The 27565-nt window shown below is 54.9% G+C and overlaps 6 protein-coding genes across 6 annotated transcripts; 5 read left to right on the top strand and 1 right to left on the bottom strand.

Annotated features, from left to right (window-relative positions):
- Positions 1 to 377: 377 nt before the first annotated feature.
- Positions 378 to 4488, top strand: W97_05265 (ATP-binding cassette, subfamily B (MDR/TAP), member 1; the record flags this gene model as incomplete). The annotated part of the gene is made up of 3 exons (XM_007783149.1): positions 378 to 731; positions 781 to 4076; positions 4131 to 4488. 3 exons carry the CDS (start codon positions 378 to 380, stop codon positions 4486 to 4488), a joined length of 4008 nt encoding a protein of 1335 aa, XP_007781339.1.
- A 526-nt stretch (positions 4489 to 5014) lies between these two features.
- W97_05264 (uncharacterized protein) lies at positions 5015 to 6071 on the bottom strand (the record flags this gene model as incomplete). Its single annotated transcript, XM_007783148.1, has 2 exons — positions 5015 to 5419; positions 5472 to 6071. 2 exons carry the CDS (start codon positions 6069 to 6071, stop codon positions 5015 to 5017), a joined length of 1005 nt encoding a protein of 334 aa, XP_007781338.1.
- A 397-nt stretch (positions 6072 to 6468) lies between these two features.
- W97_05263 (uncharacterized protein) lies at positions 6469 to 11507 on the top strand (the record flags this gene model as incomplete). Its single annotated transcript, XM_007783147.1, has 11 exons — positions 6469 to 6618; positions 6674 to 6751; positions 6813 to 7655; positions 7722 to 7851; positions 7919 to 8154; positions 8793 to 8855; positions 8913 to 9015; positions 9134 to 9313; positions 9361 to 10436; positions 10579 to 10663; positions 10714 to 11507. The coding sequence occupies 11 exons, from the start codon at positions 6469 to 6471 to the stop codon at positions 11505 to 11507; spliced, it is 3738 nt and encodes a 1245-aa protein (XP_007781337.1).
- A 526-nt stretch (positions 11508 to 12033) lies between these two features.
- On the top strand, positions 12034 to 17394 carry W97_05262 (uncharacterized protein; the record flags this gene model as incomplete). The annotated part of the gene is made up of 10 exons (XM_007783146.1): positions 12034 to 12321; positions 12377 to 15041; positions 15133 to 15293; positions 15370 to 15473; positions 15681 to 15710; positions 15764 to 15801; positions 15850 to 16767; positions 16824 to 16896; positions 16937 to 17045; positions 17116 to 17394. 10 exons carry the CDS (start codon positions 12034 to 12036, stop codon positions 17392 to 17394), a joined length of 4665 nt encoding a protein of 1554 aa, XP_007781336.1.
- A 2719-nt stretch (positions 17395 to 20113) lies between these two features.
- W97_05261 (uncharacterized protein) lies at positions 20114 to 22057 on the top strand (the record flags this gene model as incomplete). Its single annotated transcript, XM_007783145.1, has 4 exons — positions 20114 to 20195; positions 20255 to 20797; positions 20852 to 21085; positions 21138 to 22057. 4 exons carry the CDS (start codon positions 20114 to 20116, stop codon positions 22055 to 22057), a joined length of 1779 nt encoding a protein of 592 aa, XP_007781335.1.
- Positions 22058 to 23199: 1142 nt separating this feature from the next.
- On the top strand, positions 23200 to 26340 carry W97_05260 (uncharacterized protein; the record flags this gene model as incomplete). Its single annotated transcript, XM_007783144.1, has 1 exon — positions 23200 to 26340. The coding sequence occupies one exon, from the start codon at positions 23200 to 23202 to the stop codon at positions 26338 to 26340; it is 3141 nt and encodes a 1046-aa protein (XP_007781334.1).
- Positions 26341 to 27565: the final 1225 nt, after the last annotated feature.

Here is a 27565-nt window from a genome sequence, read left to right as displayed (position 1 = left end):
GCCAGGCGCCCTCTTTACGAGGCCACACCCTTCCAGCTGTGGCCTCTCGACTTCTTAAACCGTCTTCTATCTCTCCTTTGGCCTGAGCGCCTACTTCTCAACTTTCACAACTCCATCCTCCGCTCCTCATACCGCCATCAGTGGCCGTCCCTTCCCACGCCACGCTCCGCACCACACCCTCCACCAGTAGCCTCTTATTCTTGACGGCCACCGTAACTGCGCTGAATTGAGACACTCCCTTCGCAGCGTCTGTAGACCAAGGCGGTATTTTCCTGTTTGGTGCACCCAGTGGAACGTCCACCCCGCGGCGAATCTCGCTAGCGCAATCATCTCCATTACCTTCCAGGTCGAGCAAAGGACCATAGCAACATCACACGATGAGGGGAGTCAACGAGAAGGCTTCAAACAGCTCGGGCAGTGAGGGCGCCTCCATCGACGAGATCACTCAAGACCGCGAGAAGGCTCTAACCGGCCAAGCGCCAGTCCCCGTGGATCCTGGCGTGTTGGAGAAGCTAGACTCCCGCGTAGTGAAGGTAGAAGAGGGCGACGATGATCCTCTTGGGCACCTTCCGGAGCATGAAAGGCAAATTCTTAAGCGACAGTTGGATGTCCCGCCGGTCAAGGTTACCTATATCACCCTCTACCGTTATGCCACTACGTGGGACAAAGTCATTATTGCCATTTCCGCCATCTGTGCTTTTGCGGGAGGTGCTATCCTGCCGCTGATGACGGTAAGTTATGTTTCGAGCAGTTGCAAAAGGGCAGTACTAACATTGGCAGATCATATTTGGACAACTTGCAGGGACTTTCCAGGGACTCTTCCTCGGAACTCTTGCCGAGGGTCAATTCGCCAGCGACTTGGCGAAGTTCACGTTGTACTTTGTCTATCTTGGCATTGGCGAGTTTGTAACAATCTACATCACCACAGTGGGCTTCCTCTATACCGGTGAACACATCTCGAGCAAGATGAGAGAGGAGTACCTTCAGGCTATCTTAAGGCAGAACATAGGTTTCTTCGACAAGCTCGGTGCCGGCGAAATCACCACTAGGATCACATCCGACTCGAACTTAGTTCAGGACGGCATATCTGAGAAGGTCGGGCTTGTTCTGACTTCTCTGGCCAGCTTCATCACAGCTTTCGTGATTGGATTTGTCGTTTATTGGAAGCTTACACTGATCCTCACTTCAACAATCTTCGCCATCACGTTCACCATGGGCGGCGGCTCTAACTTCATGATGAAGTACAACAAGAAGTCACTGGAGTCGTACGCACTCGGAGGGACTGTAGCAGAAGAGGTTCTGAGCTCCATTCGGAATGCCACTGCCTTCAATACCCAGGACAAATTGGCTCGCCAGTACGACGTACATCTGAAAGAGGCCGAGAAGTGGGGCCTCAAGATGAAGATCATTCTGGCGGTGATGATTGGGGGAATGATGGGCATAATCTACCTGAACTATGGTCTGGCCTTCTGGATGGGCTCGCGGTATCTTGTTGCCGGTGAGACGGAGCTGTCAGACATCATTACCATCCTATTGGCGGTCATCTTTGGTGCTTTCTCGCTCGGCCACATTGGACCGTGGATTTCGGCATTTACCACTGGAACAGCCGCAGCGGCCAAGATATACAGCACCATCGACAGGGTTTCACCATTGGATCCAATGACGAGTGCCGGGAAGACATTGGATGTTGTCGAAGGAACCGTTGAGCTCCGCAATGTCAAGCATATCTATCCCTCTCGGCCAGAGGTGGTAGTGATGGAAGACGTTAATCTTGTTGTACCGGCTGGGAAGACTACTGCGCTTGTTGGAGCTTCAGGCTCAGGAAAGAGTACCATCGTCGGCCTTGTGGAGAGATTCTACGACCCTGTTGGGGGCACTGTGCTGCTCGACGGTCACAATATCCAGGATCTAAACCTTCACTGGCTCCGTCGGCAAATTTCTCTGGTGCAACAAGAGCCCGTACTCTTTGCGGTTAGCATTTTCAGCAACATACGACACGGGTTGATTGGTACGAGCTATGAGCATTTGGGTGAGGAAAAGATCAAAGAGATGGTAATAAACGCTGCAAAGATGTCCAACGCCCATGATTTCATCACCGCCCTACCCGAAGGCTATGAGACCAACGTTGGCGAGCGTGGCTTCCTAATGTCGGGTGGACAGAAGCAGAGAATTGCCATTGCCCGTGCAATCGTTAGTGACCCTAAGATCCTTCTGTTGGATGAGGCAACCTCCGCCTTGGACACGAAGAGCGAAGGCGTGGTGCAAGCCGCGCTTGACAAAGCAGCTCAGGGCCGCACCACCATCGTCATTGCCCACCGTCTGTCGACCATCAAGGGCGCCGACAACATTGTTGTCATGACCAAGGGGAGAATTGTTGAACAGGGTACCCATGACGGATTGCTCGAAAGGAAGGGAGCCTACTACAACCTGGTCGAAGCACAACGCATCTCAGCTGCCAATCAGGGCAAGGACGAAGATGAGGTTGCCATTCTCGACGAACGAGATGATCAGCTGTGCAGTCCGGCCACTGAGAAGGGCAATGCCTTTGACTCCGACCCCGACGATGTAGATCCCGCCAACAGGCTGAATCGAACTCAGACTGGCAAGTCGGCATCGAGCATTGAACTGCAGAAGAGGAAGGCAGAGACAAAGGGAGAATACTCACTTTGGACGCTCATAAAGCTCGTCGGCAGCTTCAATAAGAAGGAATGGCACTTCATGCTCATTGGGCTCTTCTGGTCCATCATCGCTGGTGGCGGTAATCCTGTACAGGCTATCTTCTTTGCCAAGTGTATCGTCGCCTTATCCCGGCCTCCAAACGAATATGCGCAGCTCCGCAGCGAAGCGAACTTCTGGAGCGCGATGTACCTCATGCTCGGCATCACTCAATTCATTTCGTTCTGGGGTCAGGGCATTGCGTTTGCTTTCTGCTCCGAACGACTTGTCCACCGCATCCGAGACCGAGCATTCAGGACGATGCTCAGGCAAGATATCGCCTTCTTCGACAAGGAAGAGAACAACGCTGGCGCGCTCACCTCGTTCCTGTCGACCGAGACAACCAAGATTGAGGGCCTTAGTGGAGTCACTCTCGGCACGCTTCTCATCGTCACCACTACCCTTGTCGCCGCCATCGCGATCTCCCTCGCCATCGGATGGAAGCTTGCTCTCGTCTGCATAGCGACGATACCGGTCCTTCTAGCATGCGGTTTCTTCCGCTTCTGGATGCTCGCAAGATTTGAGACGCGCTCAAAGAAAGCGTATGCCAACTCTGCCAGCTACGCTTGCGAAGCCACTTCGGCCATCCGCACCGTTGCCTCCCTCACGCGCGAAGATGACGTCTACCAGCAGTACCACGCAAAGCTTGTCGCACAACGCCAGAAGAGTCTCCGATCCATCCTCAGATCATCGATACTGTATGCGGCATCTCAGTCTCTTATGTTCCTCTGCATGGCTCTCGGCTTCTGGTATGGTGGCACCCTACTGGCAAGCGGCGAGTACACCATGCTTCAATTCTTCATCTGCTTTACCGCCGTTACTTTCAGCGCCCAGTCCGCCGGCACGATCTTCTCCTTCGCACCGGACATGGGCAAGGCCAAGCACGCCGCCGCGGGTCTCAAGGACCTCTTCGACCGCAAGCCCGAGATCGACTCGTGGTCTGAGGTCGGGCAGAGACTGAGCGGCATGGAAGGCTCCATCGAATTCAGGGACGTACACTTCCGCTACCCGACGAGGCCTGAGCAGCCCGTACTACGTGGGCTGAATCTCACGGTCAAGCCGGGCCAGTACGTTGCGCTTGTTGGCGCTAGCGGGTGTGGCAAGAGTACTACTATCGCTCTTCTGGAACGTTTCTATGACCCTTTGGTCGGCGGTGTCTACGTCGACGGCCGCGAGATCTCGAGCCTCAACATCACTGATTACAGGAGCTACCTCGCGCTTGTTAGCCAGGAGCCGACACTGTACCAGGGCACTATACGGGAGAACATCTTGCTTGGCGCCGACAACGACGATGTCTCTGAGGAGTTGATCGTTCAGGCTTGCAAGGACGCCAATATCTATGAGTTTATTCTGTCGCTGCCGTAAGTTCCTAATCCAACAACCATCGTGTGATCACCACTGACTTGAACCCACAGCGACGGCTTCAACACCATCTGCGGCAGCAAAGGCACGCTCCTCTCCGGCGGCCAAAAGCAGCGCATAGCCATTGCACGCGCCCTGCTCCGCGACCCGAAGATCTTGCTCCTCGACGAAGCGACCTCGGCTCTAGACTCGGAGTCAGAGAAGGTCGTCCAAGCAGCCTTGGACGCCGCGGCGAAGGGTCGCACGACGATTGCTGTGGCACACAGACTGAGCACGATCCAGAAGGCTGATATCATCTACGTGTTTGATGGTGGGAGGGTCGTCGAGAGGGGGACGCACAGCGAGCTGATCACGAAAGGCGGCAGGTACTTCGAACTCGTGTCTTTGCAGAGTTTGGGGAAGGCGCATTAAGGTAGTGCTGTTTGCCATTAAGGTTAAAGGTTTTGGCCGTGTATTGAGCATTGCGGCGGCGTTGGGCGATATACCACTCTCGTTCCACGAGATGCATGTCTGGTCGGCTTGGTTCGCCGTAACATTCGTCCTTTTATTCAAGTTGTAGACGTAGTACCTCAGCTCTTCAGCTGCAGCATATGTCACGAAAATTCGCAAGCTACTTCCGCACTGATCGCTTCTTTCGTTCCACCTAGCCATGCCACGCGATTGCAGGATAGCGATGGGTTGCTCCGTTCTCGTTCTGGTGTAAGAGCTGCCTGCAAGAAAAATCACGTCAGCCGTATCGCTCAACTCCTACGCAATATGTGCTACCCACCCCAGAAGCTACACAACACCCTCGCCATTTCTTCCCTTCCCACAACAATAACACCCTCCGTCCTTGCCCCTGCGCACCTCTCAGCCACGCAACTCGCATTCCGTCCTCCGCCCACGTAGCGTAAGTCATGATCCGTTTTCGTTTTGGGAGTCATACTCGAGTACTGCGTCAATCCTTGGCCTCGATCCCGAACTCCTCCTGCACGTCCTTGATTCTGACACCCCGCGCATCGGCAATCAGCCCCATGAGGCCGAGCCCGACATCCCGGATCTCGTTGTAGTCGTGCAGCAGCGTGATATGGCGCTTTATTACCGCTTTTGCTGCTGCGAGGACTGCGGCGTCGGAATGGATGGGGTCGGATACCTGGCTGGAAGGGGGAGACGATGAGTGGTTGGAAGGGAAAGGGGAGGCTGGAACGTGGGGGAGGCCCTCCCCTGTGATGCTTCCGTTTAGGTACTCCAGAGTGGGTGAGATTGATGGCAGAGCGGAGAGTTGCTCCGAGAGACTGTCGCGGGTGGCTGTGAGGTGGGCTAGCGTGGCTTCGAGCGAGGTCTTGCGGGCCTCGAGGGCGGCCTGACGGGTGTCAGGAGGGCCCTATCGTCACGAGACTGTGCACGGGACTTACTATACGCTTGTCTTTGGGCGGCTCTGTGAGTTTGGGAGTAGGACTTAAGGATTGCTGTGCGATATCGAGCTGGGAGCTAGAATGAGGGTCAATCTGAGATTCGGATTCTGAGGTGTCCTGAATGGGCTCGCCATATCCGCTCTGTCCTTTAGTTTGTTCTTCCTGCGCGTCCTCAGTGACTGCTGGGAGGTTAGCTGAGTGATGCCCTGAGGTGTGTCCGGCATTGCTAGTCATGTCGCGCTCCTCGTATGACGAGCTTAACAGAGACACCTGACTTGAGTCCGGTATTTCCATAGTTACATCAGCGGAACAAGCAGTCTCTGCCAGAGCTGGCTCGTCTGATGGCGATACAATATCTGATTCCTCGATCAGTGAACCTGATGGGTTTCCAACAGAGTCGATCTCCATCGCGTTGTGGATGGTTTGAGACGGAGCCACCTTTGGCCGAGCGTCTGATAGACCGAGGCGTGACTCTGTTTGCCGGTGATACGTGTTGCTATCACAGACGTCCCCATGCTCAGAGATGCCGCGGTTCTGGACAGCATTTTGCTCATCTTTGGATGGTGGCTTCGCGGTATTCGTTATTGATTCATCCGTCATCTCTGCGTGCGATTCCGAGCCGTGCGGCTCATCAGCAGCGTCCATCCTCCAAGCTCCTCACGAGGTTCTCTACCATGCCGATGATAGTTTGGGGTTGTCGGCAGTAGGTATCATGGTACTGGGACGTGATGGAAGACACCTAGGTAGAGACTGCAGCCCTACCTTATCCGTCAGCCTTATCGGTGATGCCTCGGCGTTCGCTAAGGCAGCCTCTCTCCTGATCCCTGGGTTTCCCGTGCATGTCCGCAAGCAAAGACACGGCTGACACGCCCAACTACCCACCACTTCTGCCATGCGCCTATACAGCTACTGATCTGGAAAGTAGTAGGAAGACATACGCAACCGGTTCCGGATCACAACACTCCTTTACCGCCCCTCTTGTCCCCCCATTAGCAACATGTTCGCCTCCGGGCACGGCGGCGCAAGCGTTTCCAAGGCTATTACGGCCTTGGCCATAGCAACCTTTCTGTTCGTCGTGCGGGTACAGGGGCACGAGCACCATGCGGACAAGATACCGGAGGGAGAAGCTGTCTCGGTAGACCCAATTGTAAACCACGCGGAACAGTGAACCCATCTTGCGCCGGTGCTGACACAACACTCAGGACTCCATATTATGGGTGCACATTCTCGTACAGTCGGCAGCCTGGGGGGTGCTCTTCCCCACAGGCATGGTGTTGGGGGTATGTGTCTGCCTTTCTTGCCTTTTGTCGGTCCTATACTCACCACTCCTCGCTCCTCCAGATCATCCGCTCCCGCTGGCACGTCCCCGTCCAATCCGTCGCGGCCTCCCTAGCAATCCTAGGCTACATACTGGGCCACAAGCACAAAGGCCGGCAATTCAGATCCAACATCCACGCCGCCTTCGCGCCCTCCCTCATGCTCATGCTCACCCTCCAAGTCGTCCTAGGCATCTTCCTAAAACTCCACATTGAGCGCGGGATCCTGGGCCGCATACGGAAGCCCATCGTCACCTGCCACGGTGTCATTGGGAAGCTGCTGCCAGTCGCGGCTTGGATCCAGATGCTCTTTGGCGGCATAACGGCGCTCGGATTCTGCCGCGGCGACCATCTGGGGCAGTGTCTGGCGCACTTTATTATGGGCAGCGCGTTCATTGGATACGGCATCGTTCTTACAATACTTCTCCTGGTCGGCCAGCTGTGGCTGCGGAGGACCGGGCGGAGCCAGGAGTTCTTCGATTCTCTGGTCATTGCGGCGTGGGGCTGTGTCAACACGTTCACGGAGCATAGGTGGGGCGGGCCGTGGGTGCACAACGACTTGCAGCACACGGCCATGGGAATTATCTGGTGGGCCGCGGGATTGGTGGGTATCTGGCTCAGCAAGAAGCGTGACGGACAGCCGAAAAGAAACATCATACCCGGCATGGTCATTCTGCTTACGGGTTACGCGATGTCGAGCCATCCGCAAAACCTGCCGCTCAGCACGATGGTGCATACCGTGTTCGGATACACGCTCATGGGCGCGGGGCTAACAAGAATCATCGAGATTGCGTTTGTGCTAAGGGACAAGAACGCGACGACAGAGGATGGGAGCGATCCGAACAGCTTCCAGTATTTGCCGGTTTTTGTACGTATATTCGGCCTCAAGGTTACCGTTAATGGCAGCGGCACCAAAGGCTAACTGTACCCGCAGCTTCTCTACGCCTCCGGCTTCCTCTTCATGGGCGCCACAGAAGAGCAAATGGCGCTGCTCTCCGCCGCCGGGGTGACTCACGTTGCATACGTCCTCATTCTTTACAGCATCGCCTTCCTCCTCTTCCTATGTGAGTCTCCCCTATACCCTCTCCCGTGGTCCAAGACACTACTTCGTTTCCTAACGCATCAAGCCAGTCGTCAACATGCTCCTCCACCTCTACGCAACACATGCCTGGCCCGCGCCCACAAAGCCAGACGTCGAGTCGCCACCGCAGCATCGGCGATCCAGTTCAATGCCAAACGGGCAGCCCCATAGGCCGAACGGGCATGTGGAGAGACAAATCCGGGATGCGGAGGAGTTTGAGCTTGAGGGGCTTATGACTGATGATGATGAGCCGGACGCGGCCGCTGCGAAAAGAAACGGGACTGCGGTAAGAGCGCGGTAGTAGAGGTTGGCGAGGTGTGTGTGGCATTGGGCGGCGTTTCCGGGCCCGTTTGGACGCGGGGCAATCTTGTGGATAGGATGTGGATGTGTAAATATCGTCTATATACCATTTTGTCAAATGCCTTCAAGTGGCAGCGATCCCTTTTTGTGGCGTCGATACAGTCGATCAGTGCTTATTGCTTCGCCGCAACACATGACAACCTTGGAACCTTGGAACCTTGGAACTGCGTACGCACGGAAATCATTAGTGGTACTGCTTCAATGACGAGCATGTGACCACGGGAAAGCGCGACGGCTTGCTTGCACTTCCATCTTCAACATCAAACCCGCGACTGCCGCCCCAAGATGAGTCCGCTTGTCTAGCAAAGGAAAACCACGGGCAAATACTGAAGCTGTGCTGTTAACTTATATTCAATCCCCCACACCGAAGCACCCGCTCCACCATCATCAAGCTCGCAATCAACAGTTGCAGCATGGCTTCACGGCCGTCAGACGCCAACATCGCGGAATTCTGCGCTATCACCAATGCAAGTTACGCGCAGGCTATACAGCGGCTTCAAGTTCGTATCACTTGATAACAATCTTCACTTTCTTGAGCACCACCTTGCTGACGTTTCGATGCAGCAAGCCAACAATGACCTTCAATTAGCAATTAACAACTACTTCGGCGATGATGCAACCACAGAGGTCCGTACTAGCTCTCGTAAGATCTATTCGCGGACTCTTACCTCGTGTGGCTCTTAGGCAAACACTCAAGACTGGGTAGGCCCCCAAACGCATCAGCAGTGGGAGGAGAGTCAGTTCTCGGGTGCTCGAGACGGCCAAAATTCAGGAAATGATATTCCATGTAAGCGGCTCAACCGGCAGAAGACTGGACTCATGGCTCGGCGAGAATTTTGAGTCAATCTCAGCGAGCATAGCAAAGCAATCCGGCATTGAATTCAACGCCAACTGATGCATATTAGCCTTTCAAATCGAATCCTACGACGGCAATTCCTCTCGCGCCATCAGTACCGCACCCACCCGACCTCCATCAAGAGCCAGCCAACGTTCTACGCAGATGACTGACGCGAACATGCCAGGTACGGTCCCCACAGAGGCACCCGGAAAGAAACCTCTCAAAGTCAAATTCAAGCTACCATCAGGTACGCAATCATGCAAGAACATATAGATAACGTATTTTTATCCACAGGGCAAGCCACGCAGCAAGAGACTGGTGTCACCGGCACCTCGTCGACCACCTTCGGGCCGGCAAGGCTGGCCTATTATCCTGCTGACGCGTGGGCCATGACCGTAGCACCCAGCAATGAGGTTAGCGATAGCACAGAGCCAGCGTCTATGCGCAAACGCAGCCTGGAACCGGCATTTCTATCTTCGAATGAATACTCAAACGAACTACCCGCTCTGATCACAATCTTGCATGCCATTCCGGAGGTCCGTAACGCGTTTCTGTGCAGCGATTTCGCCCTGCCAGACTACAGTAGAGACGCGGACTGGTGGAAGGGATCTTCAGCCACTGAAGGTCGCATCACGGATTCTACGAGCACACAGGACCAAGATACCGCAAGCCAAGATACTTTTATGGCCGAGCTTCAACGCCTCATGGCCTTTCTTGATAGCACCGAACGCAAGTCCGGTAGTGCTCAATTGCTAATGCAAATTCCTGCTTTCGAAGAATTCATGAAAGAGGACTCCGTATCCACGTTCCTCAAAGTATGGTACGGCATATCACGTTCAAGAGGATTCGCAGGGCAGCAGCTATTCTGTTACAATCGTACCAAAGTAGAACCTAATTCCATCCGCCGGAAGGTCCTGGAACATGGCTTGGCCATTGCTGTGAGCATCGAAGATGTCGACGCGAGCTTCGAAGATATTCTTGAGAAGGAAGTGTATCCTCCAGACGAGAAAGCTGCAGAGCTCGGCTTCGAAGAATTCCCAGAAGTCTTCGTCGTTCGACTTACGAATGCTGTACGGGTCAGCATACCGGCCTTGCTCAATGTCGCTCCGTACTTGACACGAAATACGGGTGTAATCACATCCTTGCGGGAAAGCGAGGCAGAATCAGAGGCCGAGCTCGCTCGTATTGATCGCAAGATGGACAAGGTCGGGAAGATCACGTACAAAGGCGTAACCGGAGAGGCGCTGGTATTTATCCAAAGAGTGATGACCGCATTTGAGGATCCGGTTCAACCGACTGCTGAGGGCAACCATATATCTACAATCTCTATGCCGAAACATGATGAGAAGGTCGAGCCAAACGGATTGGAGGTATGTGTTGTTGATTTCTTTGCCTTTGGTTTGCCATGCGAAAAGTTCCACATTACATCCACGCGTTACTAGGGGCAAGGAAGTGCTTGTTGTGACGAGCTCCAAGTGCTGTCTAGCGCATAACTAACACCGGCCTCACCAGCGGCCTTCGGACACCGAGAAAGCCAACGCACTAGCTCTCCGCCAACTTCAAGCAGTCTACGAACGCGTCAAAGCCGAGCTCGATGGTGCGATCCCCATTCCCCTTTCAGCTGCCCTCCCACTAACCTGCTCTCAGCACTCGAGAAACAGAAAACCGAAATACGTGAATCCATCGCACGTCAACGCGCCGAACTCCGGGATCCCACTCCCCAAGGCGACAACCAAGCCCCTCCCTGGACCCTCCGTGGCATTTCTCTCAACGGTCGCGTGACTTATGTACTACAGCCGCCCCCAAACCCTACTACAGCCGACACCGACGGGACCGTTTTCGCATTTCAAGACCCCACATGGTGGAGGCTGGAGGAGAGGGTCGCAGCCGTGGCCCTCGAAGAAGCAGAAGTCCTGGAGCAAGTAACGCGGGATAGCAACGGCGAAGTCATGCTCGTGTACGCCAGCCCTTCCACGCTCAAGCCAGCAGCCAAGGGTCTGTCAAAGGAGCTCGCGGCGTTCGTGAAGCAAGATAATGAGTTCTTCTATGAGGAGCTCGCTCAGGAGACGCAGCAGGAAGAGCAGCGGAACGCGGGTGGGACCGAGGAGGACGACGTGAGTAAGGGTTGGGACTCAGGAGGCCCTCCGCCTTACAACTCGTGGGAGGAAGACAACAACGTGGAAGAGATTCCGCTGGATGACTTTCCGCATGCCGTACCTGAGGCTGATAGGGCGAGTTCAGTGACCCTGTCGGATGGGGCACAGACGACAGCGCCAGCGATGGAGATGACGGAGAAGAACCGGAACTCTGGCTTGATGGCCCAGTTAAGTTCCGCGAGGTCCGGTGGTAGTGGCGGTGCGGAGACGGTTATGGGGGATGGTGGGGAGATGGAAGTGGGTGTTGAGCGGAGGGGGAATGCTGAGCATAGAGAGTTTGCTTAGGTGGAAGCGAACTTGCGTGCGGCGTACGGCGAGCTGTCAATCCTAGCTCAGAGTATGGTGGGTTGACGGATGAATGAAAGGCTGTAGCATTACTCAGAGCTTCTCATAGCTGTATTGTTCTCATGAGATCTCTCAACCGGGAATAAACTCCCAAGTGGTGGCTAGCTTAATGCATTGGATGTTCTACATATAACTCTACGACAATGACCCAAAACAGATACAGTATAGTCTTAAAATGGTAGCCATAGTCCGCTTGCTGCTTTCCTCCATAAGTTGAGCGCCTACCGATACTCAGATAACAGGAAGCCCTTCTCGGATCTTCCCCGGATCTTCGTAGGGCTGTCGGTATGTTCCACGCCATGTCAATGCTGTCATTGGCCCAAGCTGAATGCATTTCTACCTAGGCTGCCCGGCATTCTCACGTTGACCCTTGTATCGACTCCCAGCACCTCAGCCTCGACTATCCGGATAGACTACTCCTCCAGCAGCCTGGGGAGTAAGCGTGTCATCCCGAGTCCTTCACCCAATGCACGCCGGCACCGGTTCGCAGGCTCCGCAGACGCCGTTCACGTTTCCATACGCCTACGGATACCTCGGGGCTACGGCACGCAGGATTCAGCCGCTATGTGGTAACGCTGAAGGATGGGGCCCACTGAGCCCGGTCAGATACGACTTCACGCCCTGCTTCCTTGATGTCTGGATATCGGCTGTGGCAGTCGGAGGGATTGTCTGCGGGGCGGGGGCCGTGTGGTATTTGCTCGGGAAAGGCAGCCCGGAGCCGGTGAAGAAGAATTGGCATTTCTATGCTAAGCTTGTAAGAGGACACATGGCATGATGCGTACGGTGGCTGACAGAGAGGTATCTCCCAGGCTGTCGTCGCGGGCCTCATCATCACCTTCGCGCTGCAGGCAGCACTCCAAGTCGAATACTACAAAGATGTGTGGGCTGGAGACTTCAGGTTCTGGACGAACATCATCACTATACTCTCGCTGTGTGTAATAGGTTACATCCAATACATCGAGCACTGGAGATCACGAAATCCAAATGGCGTGGTCCTGTTCTACTGGCTGTTCCTTCTCATCGCCTTTGCCGTCAAGCTCCGCTCGCTCATAGCCCAGGGTATCCACCGGCAACACCTTGCATACTTCGTGGTCTTCTGTGTCAGTGTCGGCTTGGCTGCGGTCGAGCTGGCTCTAGAATGGCTCGTGCCAAAGCGGGTGGGTGCGTACGATGCGCTTGGAGACGAATACGAGTGTCCCTACGAGTATGCGAACATCTTTTCGGTATTGACATTCAGCTGGATGACGCCATTGATGAAATACGGGTACAAGCACTTCTTGACCCAAGAAGATTTATGGAACCTGCGGAAACGGGACGCTACCAGGACGACAGCGGAGATATTCGAAAAGACTTGGAAAAGTCAGCTCAAGAAGAAGAACCCGTCATTGTGGCTTGCCCTGTTTCGCGGATTTGGAGGGCCATATTTCCGAGGCGCATTGATCAAGACTGTTAGTGACACGCTGTCATTCGTGCAGCCGCAGCTGTTGAGGCTTCTCATAACTTTTGTGGACTCGTACCGAGGGGATAATCCTCAGCCTGTTGTACGCGGAGCAGCGATTGCACTGGCAATGTTTGCCGTATCGGTGTCGCAGACGGCATGTCTACACCAATATTTCCAGAGAGCCTTTGAAACGGGCATGCGCATCAAATCAGCATTGACAGCAGCGATATACTCCAAGGCTATGCGTTTGTCGAACGAAGGCCGTGCTGCCAAGTCAACGGGCGACATCGTCAATTACATGGCCGTGGATACTCAACGTCTTCAAGACCTGGCTCAATATGGACAGCAGCTGTGGTCTGCGCCCTTTCAAATTGTGCTGTGCATGCTCTCGCTCTACCAGCTCGTAGGCCTCAGCATGCTCGCGGGTGTTGGCGCTATGCTAATCATGATTCCGATCAACGGCCTCATTGCGAGGATCATGAAGACACTTCAGAAGCGGCAGATGAAGAACAAAGACGCAAGAACTAGACTAATGACGGAGATCCTGAACAACATGAAGTCTATCAAGCTTTATGCTTGGACGACAGCGTTTATCAACAAACTCAACTACATCCGTAACGAACAAGAGCTTAAGACTCTGCGTAAGATTGGCGCTTCCCAAGCATTCGCAAACTTTACGTGGTCCACTACCCCTTTCCTAGTGTCCTGTTCGACCTTTGCGGTCTTCGTCATGACCCAGGACAGACCACTCACCACGGACATTGTGTTTCCAGCCTTGACCCTATTCAATTTGCTGACCTTTCCGCTCTCTGTTCTTCCAATGGTCATCACAGCCATCATCGAGGCCAGTGTCGCGGTGGGCCGGCTGACGAGTTACCTCACGGCTGAGGAGCTGCAAGAAGATGCGGTCATTCGAGAACCAACGGTCCAGGAGAACGGCGAGGAATCTGTGCGCATCCGCGACGCGACGTTTACCTGGAATAAGGAAGAGCCTCGCAATGCCCTTGAGGACATCAACTTCTCCGCGCACAAGGGCGAACTCTCTTGCGTTGTTGGCCGTGTCGGCGCTGGAAAGTCCTCCTTCTTGCAGTCAATGCTTGGTGATCTTTGGAAGATTAAGGGCGAAGTTATCTTACGGGGAACATCAGCATACGTTGCCCAGTCACCATGGGTCATGAATGCTTCAGTCAAAGAGAACATCGTATTCGGATATAGATGGGACCCGCACTTCTACGATCGAACTGTGAAAGCTTGCGCTCTCCTTGAGGATTTCGCATCGCTGCCGGATGGCGATCAGACAGAAGTCGGCGAGCGAGGAATATCATTGTCGGGTGGTCAGAAAGCTCGTTTGACACTAGCAAGAGCTGTTTACGCTCGAGCCGACATTTACCTGCTCGACGATGTTCTGTCCGCCGTAGATCAGCATGTTGGAAGGCACATAATCGACAACGTTCTCGGGTCCAAAGGTCTGCTGGCTGGCAAGACTAGGATTCTTGCGACGAATTCAATTCCGGTACTGATGGAAGCAAGTTTCATCGCGCTGCTGCGGGACGGCAAGATTCTTGAGAAGGGCACGTACGAGCAGCTGATGGCAATGAAAGGAGAGATTTCTAGTCTCATTCGGACCGCACAAAACGAAGAGAGTCAAAGTGAAGATGAAAGCAGGGAGTCGGAGAGCGCTGGCAGCGACGAGACTGTCTATGGCGAAGGTCTTAACTCCGACGAAGATGAGCTCGCGATCGAGGAGCACCAGGAAGGTCTCTCAGAGCTGGCTCCCATCAAGCCAGGCGGCGGAGCGGCTCGCAAGTCGAGCTCGTTGTCTCTCCGCCGCGCGAGCACTGCCAGCTTCCGTGGTCCTCGTGGCAAGCTTACAGATGAAGAGGGCGCCGGTCTCAAGACTAAGCAAACCAAGGAGTTCTCGGAGCAAGGCAAAGTCAAGTGGAGCGTCTACGGCGAATACGCAAAAACAAGTAACCTCGTCGCTGTTGCAATCTATTTGCTCACGCTCATCGGCGCTCAAACAGCGCAGATCGGTAAGCAGCCGCTGTTCCGTTGAGAGCTCTTGCCATAACAGACCTGTCATATACTTGGCGTTCTGCATATCATAGCGCTAACTTGAGCCAGGGGGCAGCGTGTGGCTAAAACAATGGGCCGAAAGAAACGGCGAGGAAGGAGGTAATCCACAGGTGGGCAAATACATCGGTATTTACTTTGCCTTTGGCATCGGATCGGCCGCGCTCGTCGTTGTCCAAACATTGATTCTTTGGATTTTCTGCTCGATCGAGGTAAGTTTAGTGTGGGATTGCTTCTGTTGTGCCGTGACTAATGGGTGCACCCGCTAAACCCGTCTTCCACCCATAGGCCTCCCGCAAGCTGCATGAGCGTATGGCGTTCGCCATCTTTAGATCGCCAATGAGTTTCTTTGAAACGACACCGGCAGGCCGTATCCTTAACCGATTCTCCAGGTAAGACACTGCATCTCGCTTATGCACTTTGTTCAACCAAGAAAAAGGAAGTGGGAGAGGGAAACGTCTCCCAGCCACGACATGGGACTGGGGTCGAGCGGGGTACTCTGAGAGGGTGACACGTATGAGCTGCGTCAGCCACTGCCCCGACGACCTGGCTCGAAAGACGGGATGAAGGATGCATGGCGGGCACTAACAATGTTGCAGTGATATTTACCGTGTAGATGAGGTTTTGGCGTAAGTCGCTTCCCGACGTCACTGTTTGTGGCGCCCTGCTGACCTTGTCATAGGCGGACTTTCAACATGTTGTTCGTCAACACGGCAAGAGGTGAGTCCATTCAGACCCTGAACTTCCACCAGACTGAACTTCTTGCAGCTGCTTTCACCCTCGTCGTCATCTCAGCATCTACGCCAGTCTTCGCCGCGCTGATCTTACCACTGGGAGCGCTCTATCTTTACATTCAGAGATACTACCTGCGCACGTCACGGGAGCTTAAGCGTCTTGACAGCATTAGCCGAAGCCCCATCTACGCCCATTTCCAGGAATCCCTTAGCGGCATCAGCACCATCCGCGCCTATCGACAGCAGAAACGGTTCTCGCTGGAGAACGAGTGGCGCGTCGATGCGAACCTGAGAGCCTACTTCCCCTCTATCAATGCGAATAGATGGCTTGCAGTTCGGCTGGAGTTCATAGGATCAGTCATTATTCTGGCAGCGGCAAACTTCGCCATCATCTCCGTCTCCACGGGGAGCGGCTTGTCAGCTGGCCTGGTAGGTCTTGCTATGTCTTATGCCTTGCAGATCACCCAGTCCCTTAATTGGATAGTCCGCCAGACCGTGGAGGTCGAGACAAATATCGTCTCGGTTGAGAGAGTGCTGGAGTACGCTAGATTGCCCAGCGAGGCGCCTGAAGTCATTTCGAAGAACCGACCCCCAATCAGCTGGCCGTCAAAGGGAGCAGTCTCGTTCGTTAACTACAGTACGAGATATCGGCCTGGGCTTGACCTGGTGCTAAAGGGTGTCAACCTTGATATTAAGGCGCATGAGAAGATTGGTGTAGTTGGCCGCACCGGCGCTGGAAAGAGCTCACTTACACTAGCACTCTTCCGTATCATAGAGCCTGCTGAAGGTAACGTTAGCATCGATAATTTGAACACCAGTACAATTGGTCTGCTGGACCTTCGGCGGAGGTTGGCCATCATACCTCAGGATGCGGCTCTGTTTGAGGGCACAGTCCGAGACAACTTGGACCCTGGACATGTTCACGATGACACAGAGCTATGGAGTGTTCTGGGTAGATACATGACGCGCTCCATAGACACGGCTCGCTGGGTGCTGACTGGCTTTTAGAGCATGCCCGACTGAAGGAGCACGTCTCAAGCATGCCAGGAAGACTAGAAGCGCGAATCCACGAAGGGGGCAAGTGGCCCGCTATTGTTTACCTCTAAATCATGTCTCAGAAGTGTTGACTGTGTTGCAGGGTCAAACCTTTCCCAGGGCCAGAGACAGCTAGTTTCGTTAGCACGTGCCTTGCTCGCTCCAAGCAACATCCTGGTGCTCGATGAAGCAACGGTAAGTCTGCCCCAAGCCCGACGCAGGACGACTCGCCGTCACCAGTGACACAAAGCTGAACGTCGTGCAGGCTGCCGTTGACGTTGAAACCGATGCTCTGCTGCAGGCTACTTTGAGAAGCAGCATCTTCAAGGACCGGACGATAATCACGATTGCGCATCGTATTAACACGATCCTTGACTCCGACCGCATTGTCGTTCTAGACCATGGTACGGTCGCAGAGTTCGACACGCCGGCGGCGCTGGTGCGGAAAAGAGGGCTGTTCTACGATCTGGTCAAGGAAGCCAATCTGTTGGGCGCTTTGGACGCGGTTTCACAGCAGGAGGGTCGCGGTGGCTTGGGGGCTTGATCCAGCTCGGAGCGCTATTGCTGCACACAGCGGCCTGCAGAATTCACGAGAGCCTTTCGGCCTTTGTATTTGGAACGAAGTTTGACTTAGAAGTCCGCCGGCTGAAGAAAGAGATGTGCAGAATGTTTGCTTTATCTAAGTCGAACAACCCTGAAGGATAATGAGCTAATTGCAAGCGGCCGTGAGGGTGTGGCTGCTTTATGGAGTGGAAATCCAGCTACGGCTGGCTGGGCTGCTAACTTTAGGTAAACTGAGACGCGGCTTGCCGAAGCGTGAGGTGCCTAGGAAATGCAAGTGCGCTCGTCATCCCACCTGCGGCGCCGAATGCACTTGCGATGCTGGAGTGCCTTTATTCGGCACCCCGTGCCTGTTGGAGGGGGGGTGGGGGGAAATACTAGACCGTGCTTTTGAGGCTTTTGAGCTTGAACCGGGGAACTCGGGATCGACGCGCACAGGCTGCGATGGAACTTGTACAACGCGCTGCGGCGAGAGCTCCGCCGGCCAGGCGCATTCAGGTACGCGCCATCTCGGCGGGCCGCAACTCGAAGACGGAAAAGAAGGAGGCGATAAACTCTGACAGCCGCGGGTTCGCAGTGCCTAGCAAACTCTAACCACCACTGGGCGCCTGTCAGTCGCGTGGCAGGCGAGCAAGGCGGCTGAGAACTCTGATCGCCCGCTTGCACGGCACCACTGACATTTGAAGTCTATCAGCATCCACAACTGCCGCCGGCGCACGATGGTACGGCTGTCGGTCCAGCACCAAGATCGAAATGGAAAGACGCGCATCCGGTAGCCGACTTGATCGGCTGCGAAAAACGACATACAGATCTTGGTCCGCTTTGCACCGCAACGCGCAACGCGCAACGCGCAACCGGGCTCTCGGGCAGCGGAAGCTGGTCGGGGACTGTCGTCTGATGTGTGCGTCTGTCTGCTGTAGGCCAATCCGAGTCTTCTACGATGGGCAGAGCGAGCCGTGCCAGAATGTTGTGTAGCATCACTATTCTACATAGATCGACTGCAGCTGGCCGCCTGCCATCCACAGGTCGGCATGTCCTGCCTTCAAGGCCTTGGCGGATCATGCACCCCCAAGTGCCTCTGGCCAGTTCAGACAACCGGCATTGCGCTTGGGGAAGCAGGCAGCGTCTTCCGTGGTCCTTTGGCAGCACACCTGCGCGTCTAGGCGCCTATCAAACCGCTCTCCAGCTACCCAAGTCCATGACGGCAGCATGAGCGGCTGACGCACAGAATATTTTGGAGCCCTGGTCCTTACGCAATCCGCGGCGTGCTAGGTTGTTCAGGAGGAATATGCACTTCGCACCGAACACCCTGGGAATAGATGCTGCTAGCTACCGAGGTGATGTCCAGAGCAAGCCGTGCAAGGGCTCTTCAGCACCGCCTAAGCCTAGTTTATCTTCCGATTTGTGTCACATTCTGAGCAGCGTTCATTGGGAAATCTCTGCCTGTTGTTTCACGAGTCCGCACTGTTGCAGCGCAACCGCTTGGCCCACTAATCGGTGCTGCTTCTTAAGAATCACCGTGCCTGAACAATGGTCGACGAGTCTGACTATCGACCTCCCGTTCTTACTCGAAACTGTACAGATTCTCGCCGTTTTGGGACATCTGCCGTACTTCTATCTTCTCTTTGAGCTCCGTTGTTCTTTCCTGAATATTGCCACGGGACCGTCGACCGGGCACCGTCAGTCTATTACTTCGGGCCAGAGATCCTGGTCTCTTTAACGCTCTCTACGTCTGGAGTTGATCAGATGCGCAGTTCCGTTTAAGTTGCACAGAACATCTTGTGTTCAACTCCGCACCTGTTTTCGTATCCGCAGCCCCGCCGGAGTCGAGCACCACCTCAGCCTTGAGTTGCATGGCGATAAGGCTATCACTGTCTCCGGCCCCTATATTGCGCCGGTCAAGAACTCGACGTCAGCAGTACGAAAGAACCTTCGAAGGAAGCGGAATATTGATTACGGCTGCGAGGCCGTCGTTGAGCTTGTGCAAGGTTTTTTTATGCGAGGAACGTTGTCTTAACCAGGTATGCCCTGCCGGTCCACTTCATCCTTCAACTCTCAGCCGTCGGTTTGCACGTCACCAGCAATATCTCCCGTTTACTCGCATCCCGTTTTTGTTAGCAATCCTCAGGCTAACTTGATGCTGTCCCAAGTTCTGGCCTGGCGTCTGTCACTCGCATGCCCCCTGGGCGACCGAACCATCCGTTCACAACCCCACTGTTGCTTGGACTCGGACTTACTCCCGCTTGGCTCCTGCTTTCCCGCCGCTAGCTGGAGCGCAACCACGCCATCGCGAGGATGGTCCAAAACCACACCACCTTCGAAGTATCGACGTCTGGCCGCGCCATCTCGTCGAATGGCTCCAGCAAAGCGAAGCTACGCGCCGGTTGTGCCACTACGACTGCTATGCCCCCTATCACGGTGCGCCAAGAGCGAGTTCGAGAAACATCCGTGCGTTTCCCTTCTAGACTTGGGCGTTGGGAACCCCGCACCCGCGCCGTTCCTCGCAACCCCAGACTCTTGCCCCTCCAACGTCTTGGCGACCGCAAGCTAACCATGGTTATCAGACTATCCCCGTCGCCATTGACAAAACGTTGAGAGCCGAAAGCGTCGATGCAAAGGCATGGGCGCTCTCAGTCCTCGACGGGCACGGCCAAATCGACGTCTATCTCTCGAACAACGTCGGAAAATGGAGGAGCCGAATCATGCAGCAGGCTCGTCTCATGCTAGACCCCATCAAACAGGAGCACGAGCGGGACGAGTCTGACATCTTCTTGGATCAACCTGGTAAGCATGACTTGTCTGTACCGCTCTAGTCGGTTCGGCTGGCTTACGCGAACCTATAGCAAAGGACGAGTATGCCGGGGCAGAGCATGCCGTCCTCTTAGAAAAGCCCTCTTCATGCAACAGTCGCTCGGGTGTAACGTCCCCACGTGCAAAGCCAGGTCGATCGTCGCGTAGAAGCAAGGGCCGCAAAAGGCCCGATGGCCGAGCAGCCGAGCAACTTGGTGCAGGCAAGCGTGCTCGATCTAGCTCCCCGACAGTAAGCCAGGCCGATGAAGACGAAGACGACGATGCCGAGCAATCCGACAAGGACCGCCCAAAGTCTTTCCATTTCTTCATCGCCGATACTGACAAGTTTGCCATGGCCTACACGCTCCGCTTGGAACAATTACAACAGCTGATTTGTAAGATGATGCTGAAGTCCTGGATCAAAGTCGTCGAACCAAAGAAACAGGCAAAGTACCCATACAACACGCAGAAGATTAAGCGATCCCAGAAACAAGCGCGCACCAGCAATGCAGAGCCCGAGATGCCGCAAAAAATCCCTCCATGGTGGCCGATAGACGGGGTACGACACATAGAGCCTGATCATCTCTTGAAAGAAGGTTAGTACGCGGACAACTGCATCACTACCAGTCATTACGCTAATACCTCTGTAGAGCGGCTGAAGCTTGGTGTTCATCTGCTGCGGATAGGACATCCTGGTCAGATGTTTGACCCCGGCGATGCAGCACCCTACTGGACCGATAAGCTCGAGGATTCAACTCGAGACTGCAACCTCCAGACAGAGGAAGGTGAGCGGGGGGTGGAGAAAGGAGCAGTTCGAGGGTCGCTATTAAAGACACTGTACGACTTCGCCCGTATGGAGGAGTCGTATCTTCGCGGCGAAATGGGTCAGTCTCATACCCTCTCACTCCGACAACACTGACTTGCTGACTATTACAGATGCCGATACCCTCGTAAGTGTTACGGATCTAAAGAAGAACCCTTATCAAGCACAGCGTGCCCGTACATCGGCGGGCGCCAAGGACAGCCCCGTGAAGAGGCAAGCTTCACTGTCTCCGACCGAGCCAGACGAGGACCCGGAATTGTTGTTTAGCACCGCTCAGTTAGGCTTGCGCGACAATGGCGCGGCCCTGGAATTTGAGCAAGAGACCAACGGTATATGCTTTGGCAACCTACGGACATTCGATCCGCCGGAATCTCTTCGTGGTGGTGCAGAGCCTGAGGTTGGCCTGGTTCGCTCATTCGACTCTTCCGCAGCGTATGACAACCCATATGCCGGAGGACAATCCCTATCGGTTTCGCGAGCCTACGATGATCCGTTGCCTGCAAGGGCCATGGCACAACAAATGTACGGATACGATGTTAAAGGCGGTCACCAGCCATGCGGGCTACCTTCCCCGTACTACGCAGTGGAGAGGCAGCCGACCTATTCCGGCCAACCATCTCCAAATCCTTACGGCGCCTGGCAAGTTCCAGCCCAACCCTCTCTTAACGTTGCCCCTACCTCGGCAGCACCGTTTGCGGCTATGCAGGAGAGCGGCTATGGACAATCATCGCTTGCCGTTACCTGTCCATTTCCTGGCCAGATAGAATATTCGTATACACCGGTGCAGATGTTGTCACCGAATGACAATTACCCGTTCGATGCGATGTCGAACCTAGGCATATCTTCATCAACCACATGCGCTCCGCGCGGGTTGGCTTACCCTGGCATGGTGGACCTGATGGGTGTGAAAGGCCAGTCACTCGCCCCTACAGGCCACATGGATTCGCCGTTCCGAACAGGCTCCCTCAGTCGTCCGAGCGACTCTCAAACTCCTCATGGTCTTCCGGATCCAGTTTTGCGTCCGCCCTTCTAAGTACTATTAAATTCTTCTTTTGGAGTCCGTTCTGGCGTTGGCGTCCTCCTACGCAACCGTTCCTTTGGATCCTTCAGTCATTTCGCTAGGCGTAGGGAGTATATTGGGGATCCCGACATACACGACCATGACGCCGTGAATGGCCTTGCCGATGAGCCTCTTCACTGTATCAACGTTACGAAAACACGACTGGAGCGGCAGGATCCTATTACCATCGCGTTCGTGCGTGCTTCCTCGATACTTACACGCGTGGGTTGGAACTTGTGAGTATTCCGCGTGCTGTACATGCTGGTCCGTCCAAATTCAAAAGTCCTTTTCACAGTGGATATTTGTATGGCGTTCGTAGGTGTCGCTCCTGGAGGTTCTATCCAGCCGGGAGGGACTCTGTGGGGGCGCTTTTGTTCGCATAATGGGTTTCGCTTCTATGTTTTCATTCGGGCCTGCTTCGCGCTGCGCACGGGCACTTTTGTTTGGAGGATTGGTCTGTGTAAGCTTCGTAACAGGTGTGCAGTTGGTTGCGTGCCAAGGGCTCGAAAGGGGAGCTTTTGGCTGCTGCAAGAGCAGCTAAAGGTGGTGAGAGAAGACTGGTTGTCTCGGTTGCAAGATATCGAACATACTTATCCACCTACGTGCCTTTCGTCTTGATATTCCAGCAACAAGTGATGCACTGAAGTTGCCGTCGTTGTCTGTGTCCACACGGCTGCTCTGATGTGGCTTCGAGTGCCCGTAACTGTCAAATGCCTCACACGTCTTGAGCCAGTTCAGAATCCTGGACAATCCGGGTGGTGAAGGGCGACAGCGCGCAGCGCGGCGGACGCACGGGCCATGGTGTTTCGGCGTCGAAGTTCTTGGAGCTCTCCAACGTCAAGCTCCAACACAGCGCAACAATGCGACAAAGAAGGCCGAGTAGCCCCAATCCGGCACCGCCAGCTCTCGGTTCGCATTTTGTGCAGCTATAGAGAGCCATCTGATTCAGGTAAGACGCGATGTATCGTTCTGCACAGGCGACCACTAACATCATGTATCCGCCGCACCTCGACCACGTCCTCACGCCAACCTCACGAGCTCCACGCGTATGCTAAGTCCAACGAACACCAATCCGCGGTCCTCAAACCGCTCCTTCGCACGCTCCCACCCCCACCATGTCTCAGACGTCAACCGCGACGTCAGCGCGCCGGGGCAGAGGAAGGGGACGAGGACGCGGCGGTCCACCAAGACCAGCGCAAAGGCCCAACGGTGTTCAGCGGACCGCGCGATCAGCATCACCAAGCACGAGAACGATCCCCACCGGACCGGCGGATGTCTGGGAGAGATATCAGGCGCTCAAAAAGCATCGAGAGAAGGAACGCGCCGAGGCGATTGCGAATGGCTTCCTCGCAGATCCAGACAGGCCCAGGACACTGGCGGAGGCTATCACACCCGTGGGAACATGTCAGGACATGTGCCCGGAGTACGAGAGGGTGGAGCGCATCGTGCAGAAAGATGTGTGGGAAGCCGAGCTGGACCCGGACAGCCTGGCCGAAGGCGCCTCGAAACGCGTGCCGGCAGAGAGTCGTATGGTCAAAAAGTTCCGACGGGCCGCAGCGGGCATTGATGAACAACTTCCATCCGATTTGCGCCCGCCTACGGTTCTACAATGGACAGTGAACTACCTCTTCAACGATCTCGTCAGTGAGGCAGACTCGATCGCGTCGGTACACCATTTCATATGGGACAGAACGCGCGCCATTCGGAACGACTTCTCGATACAGCAAGTCACAAAGCTTAACGACATCCGGATCGCAATCGAGAGTTACGAGCGCATAGCGCGATTCCATATCCTCACGTTACACCAGCTGGCCCAACCGCAGAAGCCCCATGAGAAGTACGACTGGTATCAAGATCGCGAACAGCTAGACCGCACCCTCCTATCACTGATGCAATACTACGACGACTCGAGGAACCACTTCCGCTCGCCAAACGAGGCCGAGTTCAGAGCCTACTGCATCATCTTTCAGATCCAGGATCCCACGCCAGACTTGGAGGACAGGATACAAAGCTGGCCGACGGAGATCGTTCAGGACTCACGTGTGCAGACAGCACTGAAGCTGTACGCAGCAGCCGGCAACGTCGCCGATGCGCAAGGGCCGCTAAAGCCGCGAACGCAGCACCCAATCGCCCAAGCCAACTGGCAACGCTTCTGGAAACTGGTCAAATCGAATGCAGTCTCTTACCTCATGGCTTGCGTGGCGGAGATATACTTCAACTTAGTGCGCCGCATTGCGCTGAATTCGCTTCTGGTGGGATACCGACAGGGTGGCAACACGCGGAACGAGGACTGGAGCATCAAGGAGATGGTGGACGTGCTTGGCTTCGACAACGAGGAACAGGTTAGAAACTTCGTGGGACACTATGGGTTTGGTGTGGGGCGGAGACAAGATGACACCCAGTTTCTGGATTTCAGCACGGTGCAAGTAAGACAGCTGGGAGAACCGTCCGCGGGCTTGCAGCCTCAGTTGTTTTCACGCAGATTGGTGGAGTTTAAGAGATGCGGGAGGACGCTATCTGCGGTTATCAACGGGCTTACTGTCAGCGCGGCGAGGAAGGCCGGTTTGATTGAGGAGTCGGAAGAGATGGAGGATGCGCTGGAGGAAAACGGCGAAAGCGACTCGTTGTTCGTCCGGCAGGATGAGGGGGAGAAGCAGGAGCCACCGAAGCCAATTACGAATGGAATATTCGGCCTGTTCAGTGGAAGTCCTGCGGTGAACGGGGCTGCGGCTGGAGGCTTCTTCGGAAAGCCAAGTATGCCGCTACAACCGCCGGCTGCGGAGGATACCAGTCCCGAAGTGGATGAGGAGCAGGTTCAGCAACAAGCGGAGGATATGCGAAAGCAGGCGGAAGAGAAAGCAGCAAGGGAACGACTAGAAAGGCAGCAGGAGGAAAGGAGGCAAGAGCAGCTTAGACAAGAGGCGGCAAGGCTAGAAGCACAAAAGCAGGAGGCGGCGAGGAGAGAAGCAGAAAGGCGAGAGGCAGAGAGGTTGGAGGCGCAGCGAAGGGAGGCGCAAAGGCAAGAAGCTCAGAGGCAAGAAGCAATGCGATTAGAGGCGCAGCGGCAAGAAGCGCTGAGACGAGAGGAGCAGAGGCGGCAACAGCTAAGGGAAGAAGCGCAGAGGCAAGCCGCACTGGCCCAAGAAGCACGTCAGAGGAAAGAAGCAGGGCTCCTGGATGGTGTCGCTGAAGACCTCTTTCTCAACCCAATCGGTATCCTCAAGCAGTTCGTAGAGTATACCGCCGGTCCTATCATCGAAGCCTCCTTGCTGGAGTTCGAGGCTGATGAGTTTCGCCGGAAAACGCTTTATTACCGCTATGGCTTGGACTGGAGGGACATCGCAACTCGTCTTCGTCTGCGACGGCAGGGACGGGAGAAAAGGCGGCGCATGCAGGTGCGGAGGGCGGCGGCGGCGGCGGCGAACGAGAAAACGAACCCGCCTCCATTCGAACCTGGTTCATCTGTCTTTACTCCGGCTGTACAGGACGAACTCGACCGGCTCAATCCCTTTCGTCACAGGAGCGTCGGAACAACTCAACATCTCGACACCAGCCGCAGTGCATTCGAGGAGCACTATTCAGGGCCACCCAAACCGGAGCCACCCCAGCCAGCGGGGTCCGCTCCCGCACAAACTATCCTTTCCAAGGGCATCAACCCCAGCGCCAACCACCACCGCCGCACTCCTTCCACTCGTCGACGTCCCTCAACAACATCAACCCGGCCAACTTCCACCACCACAGCAACCCCCACCGCCAGCACCACTCAGCTTGCCAACCCCAGTGCATCTACATCAAAAACATCACCCACTACCGTTCCGTTCCTCTCAGGCCAATCCGTTCTGGGCGCAAATCCAGATCCCCACCACCCGGCTCGCCTCAGTACGACGCGTACAAACTACTTCCGCCTAAAAGCCATGGGAATTGACCCTTCAGAACCGTGGAAATCGCCAGCCGGGAATTCTTCGCTCCACACCAAGCCCTTGCCGCGAAACTCGCCGCCGACCAGAATATTGCCGCGGGATTCGCCGCCCATGGCCCCTCCTGCGCCGCCACTACTGCCACTGCTGCGGGAGCGGGAGCGCAAACGAGGGCGCGACGAGATGGATGAAGGGGACGCCGCGGGTGCAGACGAGGCTCTATTCGCACGAGTGCGGAGGGTGCAGCGGGGTTTAGACGAAAGCATGACGTGGTATAGAGAGGACAGAGAACGGGAGGCGTTGAGAAGATCGGCAGGTTCGGCGGGTTCGGGGAAGTAGTGGGCGGGTGGTAAAGGGATGCCATTGCAGGTGTCCAAGACTATGGGACGGTTGATAGGCTTTCGAACGGCGTTACTGGCTTGTACTGTTGCATAGCGACGGAGTTTTTCTGGGCTGCCTGAGACCCTGAGATCGAGGTTCTGGTGTCGGAGTTGCTGGGTGGGGCTGCTGGCTGGAGCATCTTGTGTCGAATATACAGCGTAAGAGCCTTGTTAATAGGCATTGCACGCACCGATGCGGAAGCTAGGTGCTGGTGCATTTATTCATCGGTTGCTACTTAGTCTCACGATTTGTTACTACATGAGTTCGTTTATCTGAGTCCGACGGAGCGAAAAGCGCGTTTGACCACAATCCATCGGTATCGTGTTGAGCAGCAGTCTCGACAGATGGAACCACAAGAGACAGGCTGAGTGATTCTTGCTTTCACAGATTGGTAAGTCCTTAAGGCACGTAGTTGTGCACAGGGAGGTGAAAGAATCTATGACTGAAGCTTTGGGAGAGACCGATGGTCATGACTTTTATGCATGCTCAAATATCACGAGCATTTGAGATAAACACAAAGCCAGGTCCATGAATGGTCCAGGGGGACTGTTTTACCGTGAGCGGCTGCTATACAAGCACATCATGCGTTCAACATAATAAGTTGTAACCGAACCGGCATTGTCAACAGCGGTGTTCCAATTGTTAGTGTTTCCCTTCCTGCAGCTGGCGATGTGATGGTGGTTTGTAACTGCGTGATTATGAGATTGGTATTTGCACGCGGTGTTTAGTAACGGCATAACTACGGCTCCAGCTACGTGTGGACAACGTTACTGGCTTCGAATTACTCACCATAACTGAGCACCGTTCTGTTGTGAATACTATCAGGTTAGAAGACGTGGCGCTTTAAGCAGAAGAATGCATATCAAAATGATCTCGGTTGAAGCCAAGCCGTTGCTATCGATACCGCATGCCTCCTTCACGAATAGGGCGGGCAATCACAACGCCGGAGTGAGCCAAAACGCAGTTCCCGCTAACTCCCGACCTCCGACCGAACCTCACCAGCAACAACAGCTCCGCGACCGGCGAAGACGAGATCATCGAGAAGTCCACCACAGCCATCGTAAAACTCTTCAAACCTCGATAGCGAATAGATGCTCGCCTGATCTTTCGTTACATGCGACTTTTGTGCATTTTCGGCATTGTTGAAGCGATTTTCCCATCGCTCGAACGGCCGACAGGCCAG

The sequence above is a fragment of the Coniosporium apollinis genome, assembly GCF_000281105.1.
Source record: "Coniosporium apollinis CBS 100218 chromosome Unknown supercont1.24, whole genome shotgun sequence".
NCBI lineage: Eukaryota > Fungi > Ascomycota > Dothideomycetes > Coniosporium > Coniosporium apollinis.
This window is presented reverse-complemented; position numbering and strand designations above follow the sequence as displayed.